The sequence below is a fragment of the Dipodomys ordii genome, unplaced genomic scaffold (genome assembly GCF_000151885.1).
Source record: "Dipodomys ordii isolate 6190 unplaced genomic scaffold, Dord_2.0 Scaffold2, whole genome shotgun sequence".
NCBI lineage: Eukaryota > Metazoa > Chordata > Mammalia > Rodentia > Heteromyidae > Dipodomys > Dipodomys ordii.
Window position 1 is genome coordinate 9,928,960 of NW_012267218.1, and position 12,173 is coordinate 9,941,132.

The following is a 12,173-nucleotide window of genomic DNA, read 5'->3' on the forward strand; positions in this document are numbered from 1 at the left end:
CTTTTTTCTTTTTGCTTATGTGGTGCTGAGGAATCGAACCCAGGGCTTCAGGCATGCAAGGCAAGCGCTCTACCACTGAGCCAACTTCCCAGCCCCTATTATTTTTATACTATGTGAAAACAGTAATTCTACTTTGATTCTGCTCCATGGAAATAATCTAGAATGCAAATAGGAACATATATAAAATATTCTTGGTAGTTTTGTTCACAATGGAAAAGTTGAAAACAATTTAACCTCTCACAGAGGACTGATTGGGAGATCTGATGGTGTGTATATATATGTATTCATTTGCTAGAGTTCCTGTAAAAAAAGAACTATACTTTTTTTTTCAAACAAAGAAATTTTGGGCTGAGGTTGTAGCTCAGTGATATGGTACTTACCTATCATCTGTGAATCCCTAGTTTTAATTCCCATACTACAAGAAGAGGAAAGGACAGAAATACATCTTTCACAGTTTCAGAATCTAAAATTGAGGTGTTAACAGTGTTGGTTCCATGCCTGTCTCCTGTGTTTGTGACAACCAGTAATGCTTGGCACTCCTCATTTCTTGGCTTGTATAAACCTAACTCTAGTCTCTTCTTCCATCTTTCCATGGCCTTCTTCCTAGTCTTTTTCTCTTCACATAGTCATCTTCTTACAAAGACACTAATAAGAGATCTGCCCTGTTCCAGTATTAACTTGGCCACCCTTATCCTCAGTGATCCTGTTTCTAAGGGAGCTCACATTCTGAGGAGTTAGAAGCTAAGACTTCAGCATGTCTTTTTGGAAATATGACTCTATGTGATGGAACACTAAGCAGCTATGAATTCTTCCTATTTAGGGAGAACTTTTAAGGAATTGGAAAAATGCTGTTAATAAATGAAAAGGGTAAAAAAATCAAAATTGTGTATCAGAATCTTGCTTTATGAAAATACGTATCATAGAAAGACTAGGTAGAATTAAATTTTAACTCTGGTTAAAATCTGAACACTCAAGTATAAACACTTTGTGAATTTAAGCATTTTTACTTTTTGATTTTCAAATAAAACTAAGGTAACAGGGAAAGTTAGGAATAAATATTATTAATGTTAAAACCTGTTAAAAATTCTTTTTAATTTTATTTTTCAAACAAATGTGAAAAATCTGCAGTAAAGTACACTTGCTTAATCTATAAGATTTTAACATGTTTATGTGTTGTACTGGTATGGTCATATAATCTTCAAGGTTTAAAAGAAAAAGCTTACCGTATGGGAGACAATTGTGACTGTGCAGACATGAGCATTTATAAGAGTGAAAATTTAGGCCCAGTAGCCAAAATAATTGGCCATTTACATTTTCTTTTCAGAAAAAGGCACTAAAGTTTGAAAGAAAGAAGTACATAGCAGAGTCTAGTATTCTTTATAATGAAAGAAATAATTCCAGGCTTTTTGTGTGACTGTTAGATGCTAGATACCAAGTGCTCCGCATTTGAAATTAGCACACATTCTCAAGTATTCTCATTAACTGTTGAAAAATCATGGTGAATAGCAGGAAAGATAACTTAGAACCAAAATGAAAAAGTAGACTTATCTTCAAAAAGAGAAAACTGATTCTGATAAGCCTCGTGTTGAGATTAATCTGAATTCCTAAATAATTGTAAGATTAAATTGTGATGTTAAAGAAGGTAGTATTTAGGATAACTATGGAAAAAGAAGTAATAGACATTGTTTTTATTTACATTAAAAATATATTTGTTGTTTTTGTGAAAAAGACTAGGTATTATTTTCCTGGATTAAAAAGTATTATTTTATAATGGCAAACATTTTATGTTTTTTTGTTTCTTTTTAAGGTTATTGAATTTATGGAAACTTTTGTATTTTCTATTAAACTACAAAATTTGCAAACTGTGAGACTGGTATTTAAGATTCAAACCCAGACTCCCAGAAAGAAAACCATTGGAGAATGTTCCCTATCACTCAGAACTCTTAGCACACAGGAAATGGATTACTGTTTGGATATTATACCACCTTCAAAGATTTCTGTAAGTGATAATAGTCTGCAGTGTCATAACTACTTCCTATTTAAGAATGGTTTAATATATAGATTTTTGTTTGTTGGAAAATGACTGGAAAATTATGGACTATTAGAGGATTAGAAAAGTGCCTGGCTAGAATGGAAGTTTTTACAGCTAATGTTTTTAGTAAAAAATATAAATTAATATATACATATGTGTGTTCTATATGGTTTTTTTGTTTTGTTTTGCCAGTCATGGGGCTTGAACTTGGGGCCTGGGCACAGTCCATGTCAAGGCTAGTGCTCTACTACTTTGAACCACAGCACTACTTCTGGTTTTCTGGTAGTTAATTGGAGATAATCTCATGGACTTTCTTGTCCAGGCTGACTTTGAACCCTGATCCTCAGATCTCAGCTTCCTGAGTAACTAAGATTACAAGCATGAGCCACCGGCACCCAGCTAAATTGAATTTTGTTCTATATATTTCATTATTTTTTGATACCTGATACTTGCTTCTTTCAGCTAACCAGCCAAGCATTGTTATTAAAGTATTTAGAGGGCTGGGAAGGTGGCTTAGTGGTAGAGCGCTTGCCTTGCATGCATGAGGCCCTGAGTTTGATCCCTCAGCACCACATAAGCAAAAAGAAAAAAAGCTGGAAGTGGCTCTGTGGCTCAAGTGGTAGAGTGCTAGCCTTGAGCTGAAGAGCTGAGGGACAGCACCCAGGCCCAGAGTTCAGGCCCCACAACCGGACCCAAAAAATAAATAAAATATTTAGAAATCCCTAATGGTTGATAACATGTGCCATGATGACATTTATAGATATCAATTACAATTTTTATATGATCAAACATAAATGTGCTTTTCAAATTATATAGGATTTATTATACCTCTTCCAGTAATATTTAGGATGACTTGAAATGCTCTTAACCCTGGGAATCACCTGGGAACCCAACACAATAAAATTAAGATTTCTTGTAATTTCTTGTAGTTTTCAAAAGCTTTTCAGATGATTCTAATGTGTAATCTAGCTTAAGAACCACCAAATTGGTGGAGAAATTGGAGACTTAAAAACAAAAACAAACACTAAAAATTACTATATCTGGTCAGAAGAGTTGAACTTTGTGTGTGTGTGTATATTTGGTTTTTTGCCAGACGAAGGGCTTGAACTCAAGGCCTGAGCTGTCCCTGAGCTTTTGCTCAAGGCTAGCTCTGTACTACCTGAGCCACAGTTTCATTTCCAGCTTTTTAGTAGTTAATTGGAGATGAGAGTCTCATGGTCTTTTCTGAATTCCGCAGAAGTGAAGATATTTTCTGTGAAATGGAAACGTAAATGGAGACTTTACATGAATGATTATAGCCAGATTTCATCTGACATTTTAATCTGTCAGAAGTCTTATAAGCAACCTGTATATCTACTGAATGCCAGTTATGAGGGATTCAAGATTGATATCTTGAAAGAACATTTGGACTTTTCTGAACCAGTGGATATGTTACTAAATGTTGATATTATATATTATTGGCTAAGGCATATGATATGCATTGTTTCATGTGAGAAAGTAGATATTCTAATTGAAGGATTGAAGTAACTACACTTATATGCCCATCAACAGTGACAGCTGTTCACCGTGAATATTGATTTAGAGCTAATACTTTTTTCTCAATAGAATTCTTGACTCAACCAATAGTGATGTGTTTGCTTCAGACTTTAAATTTTTGCGTTGAATGATATGAAAGAGACCAAGTTTGCCTGGAGAAATAGCTGACCTTTATAAGGATTTACCTAATGGCTGACTCATTGCTGAGTGACTTAAGTCTGTGCTCTGTCATCCCTGATATGGAGCACTAGTCTGAGTCCTTCCAGCTCATCGTTAAAGAGTCACATCTGTCTCTAGGGTCAGCTCTCTGAACTCTGCCATGCAGTGTCACCCTAAAGAGAGCCTCTCAAGCGCCACCAGATAATGTTTTTCTTTAATTACGCTTCATATTTCTCTCTCCCTTCTCTCTTTCTCCCTCTATTCTCTATCTCTCTTCCCTCCTCTCCCCTTTTCTTTCTTTTCTCTCCTTTCTCCTCTCTTTTCTCAGATCTCTGCCTTTTAAGTAGCTAGGATTATAGATGTAGGCCACAAATGCTTGGCAAAATATTTCATTTTTAATAGTCCTTGGAAAGCTAATGAAGTTTTCTTCCCAAAATGAGGCATGATTCAGGAGCAGAAATCATATTTTCTGCCTTCCTCACTTTTGTGCTCATTAAATGCAGTAAATATATACTTGCCCTTTGGAATTTTTAAGTTTTAAGTGATTATGAAATTAAAACTGGGTATATATGTTGGTACATGCCTGTACTCCCAGCACTTAGAGGCTAATGTAAGAGGACTGTGGGTTCAAGGTTGGCTTGCATTACATAGGAAGACCCTGTCTCAGAAAACAAAAAAGAGGGGCTAGAAGCTTGGCTCAGTAGTAGAGCACCTGTCCTAGCAAGTACAAGGCTCTGAGTTCAAACCTTAGTACAAAATTATTTTTTTTAAAGATACAAAGCCAGGTGCCAGTGGCTCATGCCTATAATCCTAGCTACTCAGGAGGCTGAGATCTGAAGATTCTGGTTCAAAGCCAGCCCGGGCAGGAAAGTCCATGAGATTCTTATCTCTAATTTAAAGAAACAAAAACAAAACCTAGAAAACTGACAGTGGCACTGTGGCTCAAGTGGTAGAGCGCTCACCTTGAGCTGAAGAGCGCAGTGACAGCACCCAAGCCCAGAGTTCAGGCCCCACAACCAACAAATAAATAAAAATAAAAAATATACAGTGTGATGACACACAGCTATGGTCTCAGCTACTTAGGAGAGAAGTAGGAAGATTACAGTATGAGGCCAACCAATACAAAGTGAGCAAGATCCTACCTGAAAAACAAACTTAAAAACCCTATTACTGCCAAAAAGAGAAAAGAAACCTACTTCGAGTAGTTTTTAATTGTTTGAATTAATGTCCTGGAACATAAAGTACATTTGTAAAATAATTTTGGAAAGTAGAAAGATGGTGGCAAACCATTACCAAAGGTTGCTTTGTTTTGTAAGAGTGAACCATATCAATTATTAACAATAAGGAAAATTTGCCATTGTTAGGTCTTTTTATAAGTGTTTAAGCATGGGTATAAAATAATAGCAAAGAACCGTAAAGCTATGGTTTTAACTGTGTTTTGTACAAAATAAATATCTTTTTTTAATATCTCGATTTAAATGCCAGAGGCTTTGTTGCCTAAGCTGGCTTCAAATTCTCAATCTTCCTGCCCACACAGAAAATTTTCCTTTTTTTGGTGAGCAAAGATTTTACTTTATATATGGCTATCAAATAGTTGATAAGTAAAGTTACTCATCCACTCTAATTTAGATTAAGCATCAACTCACTTACTAGAAGTCAGCCTTTCTTTTATCATCATTTTCTACTTTTCCAAGAAGGCATCAACCCAACAGTTCAGATTTGCATATTAATCCATTTTTCATTATCTATCTTTTGATTTTTGTCTTTATAATTTATAGGTTTTATTATCTTTAAGTAGTGGTACAAAGGGGTTTCAACTCAACATATGAATTTATTCATCCAATGCACCTTGATCAGTGTCTTTCCTCTCATCATCCCCCCTTTTCTGGATTTCTTGCAGTATGTCAGTGTTAAAAGAGAATCATGTTTTAAGAAAATTCCCAGGCTTCAATGGCACATACACAGAAAAGTTTGTTTGCTTTGTGGTTGTTTACCAATAAACCAATTATTGCAGAATACAGGACAATTATCAAATATAGAATAAACCTTTTTGTAAAATGTTAATAAGCTAGCTATTCTTTAACTTAATTGGAATCAGTACTAGCAAAAACTTTGGGGTCTATCTGTGCCAATTCCTGGGAAGAGTTGTAATGTTATGTCCTTGTTTTATTCCCATTCTTACTCCTTAGTGTATGAACAATAATGTTTTTGTTTTTGGACAGTTTTTGTTCTCTTGTTTTTACTCCAAGGATCTTAAAATCCACTTAAGTAGGATTCTTTGTGTTGTATTTCACAAACATCATCAGTTTTATTTTGCTGTTGATAAGTAATACTAAAGAGTATGTTTTAATGTTTTCCCTTGCCTCCTTCATTTTTCTGTTTGCCTCAGGTTTTCTTTGACACTTTCCTCATTATTTACTGCCTAGTCACCTTGACAAGCCTCCTCCTTGCCAGCTTTCTTTGGCTTGTTTCCATTTAGAAGAGTAACTCAACTCAATCCACAGTTGTGCTTATGTAATAATACTCTTTGTCTTCTAACTTTGGTAGAATCTTCCCTAATTTCTAAAATTATAAAACGTAACTCCTATCTATAGCTCTTTTGACATGTTTTGTGTTGTTAAAAATAAATGAGCTGAGTGCCAGTGGCTCATTCTTGTAATCCTAACTACTCAGGAGGCTAAGATCTAGAGGGAGGTTCAAAGCCAGCTAAACAAGAAAACCCATGAGATTCTTATCTCCAGTTAACTACCCAAAAGCTGGAAACGGTGCTGTGGGTTAAGGTGGTAGAGCTTTAGCCTTGAACACAAAAGCCTTAGGGACAGTGCCCAGGCCCTGAGTTCAAGCCTCAGTACTGGTGTGTGTGTATGTGTGTGTGTGTGTGCGCATGCGCGTGTGCACACACACACACACACACACACACACACACAGTAATTGAGTCAAGTGCTGATGGCTCACACGTACTACTCAGGAGGCTGAGAATCTTAGGATGACAGTTCAGTCAGCCCACACTTAGAACAGAAAAGTTCATGAAACTCTTATTTTCAATTAACCACCAAATAGCCACAAATGGAGCTATGGCTCAAGTGGTGGATCCTCAGCCATGAACAGAAAAGCTCAGGAACAGTATCCAGGCCCTGAATTTAAGCCCCAGTACCAGCAACAGTAAAAAGAAGTGGTCTAGAGTCATGGCTCAAGTTTTAGAGCATCTTAGAGCAAGTATGAAGCCATAAATTCAGTACCCAGTACTGTAATAATATCATGATTCAATTTTTTATCAACAATTAATCCTTTTGAAAGTTTGTTGGGTTTTTTTGGGAAATGGCCCATTTCTTCAGTAATACTGCTTAGAAATTTAATTTTTTTTCAGTTGTTTTTCGTTGTCACTGATTTTGAAGTTCAGTATATTATTTTCAAAATCTACACAATTGAATTTATTTGTAGAATCTATGTTATTTATATTTATAACCTTTACATAGATATACAGCTTTCAGTGTCAACAGAAATAGCAATACTTTGAAATTTTTTAACCATTGTCCTTTATCTTTGAATTTTTGAAATATCCTTAAACTTTATTATGAAGTACTGAATGATACTTTTTTATGAGATGCAGGTGTGCCATGCGGAACTTGAATTGGGAACTTGTTTTCAGGCAATAAACAGTAGGATTCAGCTACAAATTCTTGAGGCACAGTACCTTCCAAGCTCATCAACACCTCTGACTTTGAGTAAGTATATCTATCAGTCATTCAAATCTCATGTAGTGAGGTACAATTGGAAAAGAGTCAAGAGACCAGTGGATTAAGGTCTGTGCCTTTAACAGAAGTAACTCAGGGATTGGGATACTTCGGCTGACTAGGCCTGATTCACTTGGCCACTCTTAGAAGTGAAGTCTGAGGTTCTACTCAAGGCCTAAGAGGGAATAAAATGTGCTCCTTTTTCTCATGTTGGCACTTTTAGTGTACCTCTTAGGTTTAAAGTATTTTTCTCATTACCAATTATTTTTTATTCTGTCGCATAGTGGGGAAGAATATCCATCTCTACCAAAGTTACAATGATTTAGGAAGGTTTCCAAGGAATTGCTTATTAAACAATTGTTAAATATTTGGAAACCACAAAAAATGAAAATGGCTCCATTTTTCTACCAAAAGAAGGAAACTGTCTGAAGCAGGCAAACATGGTGATGTCCACTACACCAGGAAAGATTAGTATTCAACTCAAGAAGTTGAACAACAAACACAAGGAAAGAAAAAGTCAAGTTTTAAAGAGAAAGTAGAGATTGATAAATGTGGAGACAAGACCAAAGATATAATAAAATCAAAAGCTTTTTTTCTATGAAAGGACCATTAAAATAGATATGTAACATACACCTTTTGTGTATTTCATTTTAAATGAAATTTTATAAATCGAAATTCTTTGTTTTACAGGTTTTTTTGTGAAAGTGGGAATGTTTAGCTCAGGAGAATTGATTTATAAGAAGAAGACACGCTTGCTGAAGGCCTCCAGTGGGAGAGTGAAGTGGGGAGAAAGTATGATTTTCCCACTCATACAGACTGAAAAGGAAATTGTTTTTCTCATTAAGCTTTATAGTCGAAGCTCTGTAAGAAGAAAACATTTTGTAGGCCAGGTTAGTAGTGGGGGGGATTATCTTTATTTTCTGCTTGTAGTTTTTTTTTAATGCATGTAAGCAGTTAGTTAGCAAAAAGGAATACAATATAAAACTATTAAATAAAGTAAGATTCTTTAGCCTCACATAAAATTCAGTGCAAAAATTCTTGTCAGGTATTTTTTGTTTTAGCTTTTGTATGAGTAGTTTAAGTTTCTGAGCTATCAGGCTGATTTTTAAACCTGTGTGTTCAACTTTACCAACCAAGATAAGTTTTTTTCTGCAGGCACTGTCTCATTCTTTGTGGAAGGAGGAACATTGTATATTTAAGTCTAATTTCTTAAGGCTTTAGGTATCACATTTACTTGATTCTGTTTCACCTTCCACTTAATGCTTACCACGAGCACTTTTTATGTGTCATTGAGTGACTTATATTAAATCCCTAGAAAACATCAGTTTTTCATAGTGATTGTAATAGTCTCTAGATAGTCACTACTGTGGTCTGTATTGGTTGATTTAAAAGGTTGGTGGGTTTTGTTTTTGCTTGTACTGGGGTTGGAACTCAGTGTGTCACATTCACTCAGTTTGCTTGCTCAACTCTTTCCCTACCAGGTGAGCCACACCTTCAGCTCAGCTTTTTGCTGGTTATTTTGGAGATAGAGTCTTAGAAGCTTTTTTGCTCAGGGTGGCTTTGCATCTCAACCCTCCAGATCTCAGCCTCCTGAGTTGCTAGGGTTACAGTAATGAGAAATGAGCACTGTTGCCCAGCATTTTTTTTTGGTCAGTTGTGAGACTTGAACTCAGGACCTACACACTGTCCCTGAGCTTTTTTGCACAAGGTTAGTAGTGTCCTACCACTTTAAGCCACAGAGCCACTTCCAGTTTTCTGGTGATTAATTGGAGGTAAGAGTCTCATGGACTTTCTTGCCTGATCTGGCTTTGAACCATGATCCCCAGATCTTAACCTCCAGAGCTGCTAGAATTATAGGCGTGAGCCACTAGCACCCAACTTTGCCAAGCATCCTTTTATCTTCATCTTAATTTACAATTATTTGTGCCACATTTAAATCACATGTATTCTATTGGTATAACAGTCTTACCTAGGGGCTGGGAAGGTGGCTCAGTGGTAGAGCGCTTGCCTTGCATGCCTGAGGCCCTGGGTTCGATTCCTCAGCACCAAATAAGCAAAAAGAAAAAAGCCAAAAGTGGCGCTGTGGCTCAAGTGGTAGAGCACTAGTCTTGAGCTGAAGAGCTAAAGGACAGCGCCCAGGCCCTGAGTTCAGGCCCCACGACTGGGCCAAAAAAAAAAAAAAAAAGTCCTACCTAAGCAAGATGTAACAGTCTAGATGGAGCATCAAATTATATGTATGAATTCTCAAAAATTGAGCCAAGTGCTAGTGGCTCATGCCTGTAATCCTAGTTACTCAGGAGGTTGAGATCTGAGGATCATGGTTCAAAACCAGCCCAGGCAGGAAAGTTTCTGAGACTCTTATCTCTAGTAAACTACCAGAAAACTGGAAGTGGCACCATGGCTCAAATGGTAGAGCACTAGCCTTGAGCTGAAGAGCTGAGGGTAGCACACAGACCCAGGTTCAAGCCCCAGTAACGACAGAAAAAAAAAAGATCAATTCTGACTTCTTTATATGATTTATCAAAAATATTCACTCTTACAATTTTGTTTCTTCATTAATTTGTATTTGGAAAAGAGTTTGAATTCAAGAATTCAAGTAACATTCTAGACAGCTATGAGGCCTATGAAGTCAATTTAATTAAAGTTGTCTGTATTATCAACTATCATGTACAAAGAGTAGGAAATTTACTTTGAGAATTTTTAGGATAACAGTTGTAAAAAGTTCTTTCTGATCACCTGCTCACTATAGCTTCTGTAGTCTCAGGTGTCACCATGATAGCAAATCATATGTGGACTCAAGTTGTCCCCCTCTACCAACTAAAACACTTAACATTACCTAATGTTTTATATATTGTACGATATTATTTAAGGAAAGTTTCTTTATGAAAGTTAAAAAATGCTTTAATACCAATGATCTACTCCAATTGTTTGACTTGGAATAATTAGAAACTGAGTCGCAGAAATGTTAATTCCAAGGTAACAGCATTGTTATGCTAGAGCCAGGGTGAGGATGAAGTTTTTTTTAATCCTTGTCCACCTTGTGTGCATGATATACAGCCATTGTGATATCTTGCATTGACATCACACTTAGTTTTCCCAAGTTCATTTATATTATATAAAGTTACTTAAGTGATAGACACTATGAGCTGGGCCAATAGTCAAGCCAATATGCCCAGCTTCTTCTGTTGAAAAAAAAAAAATCTTAACTTTTCTGCCCAGGAATGATCCGGATCTCTATTTCAGATGCAGCCTCCTATGAAGCTTGGCTGACTGGTTGAAAAGGGGTCTTGTGAACTTTTATGCCCAGCCTTGGCCTCAAGCCACAATCCTTCCATTCTCAGCTTCCCAAGTAGTACTTCAGAGTAACTCACTAGTGCCCAGTTCTCAATTTGAATTCCTTTTTTATTTTTATTATTTTAATTTTTGGCAGTACTGGTAGAACTCAGGACCTCATGTTTAGATTCTTAAAAGGTAGTTAGATCATACAAAAGTCATCAGAATGACTAAATAGGCTGAATGTTTTAACATTTCAATGTCAAAGGAAATTATGCCAATTTTTAGAAAACTAGAAAAACATTTAAAATTATATAAACCAAACTTTACAATACCTTTTATCAGTAATTAACTGTTTGAATGTAGTTATCATGATTATGCCACATGAAATGATGATACTATTCCTTTTCAGATCTGGATAAGTGAAGACAGTAACAACATGGAAGCAGTGAAACAATGGAAAGAAACGATTACAAATCCAGAAAAGGTTGTTATCAAGTGGCACAAATTAAATCCGTCTTGAAGACTTCACACATTAATTTGGTGAAGAAGCGACTTCATATTCACTTAGAAGATTTATGATTTCCATTTTGCTAGAATTCTTAGTTAATTTGATCAGATATCCAAAGAGAGGAAATGCTTTAAAATGGTGCCAACATAGACAATAAAATGAAAAGGTAGTATCAGTAGGATATTAAACATTTTACAAAGTCATGAAAATATCCACAATGGATAGGTATTTCTAGATGGTTTTTGCTTTGTTTCTTTTGCTTAAAATTTCAAAATGTAGTATATCAAATCCCTATCAGTGCCATTAAGCATTTAGAAAACTTCACCACTATTTTTTTTGCTAGGCACATTGACTGGATTTTGGTTCCACTGTTGACATCTTCCTGCAAAATGAACCATTTTTTTATATTTGGAGAAAGTTTGTACCCTGTGTTTATAACTTCTTTCTCATAAGATATATACTTTCATTTTATATATACTGCTTCAAGAAATTTCAGAAAATTTTTGGAAACTTAACGTTTTTTACAAGAATAATGGAAGTGTATTTAGACCCAGAATATGTACATTTTCTTGATTCCCTCCTTCAGTTATGATATAGTTCATCCTAGTTGGTAATTTAAATTGAAATTTTAACATTGTATGAATTTTTTTTTTTTTTGTCGGTTGTGGGGCTTGAACTCTGGGCCTGGGTGCTGTCCCTCAGCTCTTCAATTCAAGGCTAGTGCTCTACCACTTGAGCCACAGTGCCACTTCCGGTTTTCTAGTGGTTTATTGGAGATAAGGCTCATGGACTTTTCTGCCCTGGCTGGCTTTGAACCGCGATCCTCAGATCTCCGCCTCCTGAGTAGCTAGGATTACAGGCGTGAGCCACTAACACCCAGCTTATGAAAATTGTTTTTAAAATATACATTAATTGTCCTTTAATCCAT

At 35.9% G+C, this 12,173-nt stretch overlaps 1 protein-coding gene across 1 annotated transcript in view; it reads left to right on the forward strand.

The window, feature by feature from the left end:
• Window positions 1–11,904, forward strand: part of Tc2n (tandem C2 domains, nuclear) — a 35,780-nt gene extending 23,876 nt beyond the window's left edge. Inside the window, exons 11-14 of the mRNA XM_013016919.1 lie at window positions 1,808–1,999; window positions 7,338–7,452; window positions 8,152–8,351; window positions 11,147–11,904. Coding sequence (XP_012872373.1) covers window positions 1,808–1,999; window positions 7,338–7,452; window positions 8,152–8,351; window positions 11,147–11,257 — 618 coding nt within the window. The 3' untranslated portion in view covers window positions 11,258–11,904. The remainder of the gene's footprint in view (window positions 1–1,807; window positions 2,000–7,337; window positions 7,453–8,151; window positions 8,352–11,146) is intronic.
• Window positions 11,905–12,173: the final 269 nt, after the last annotated feature.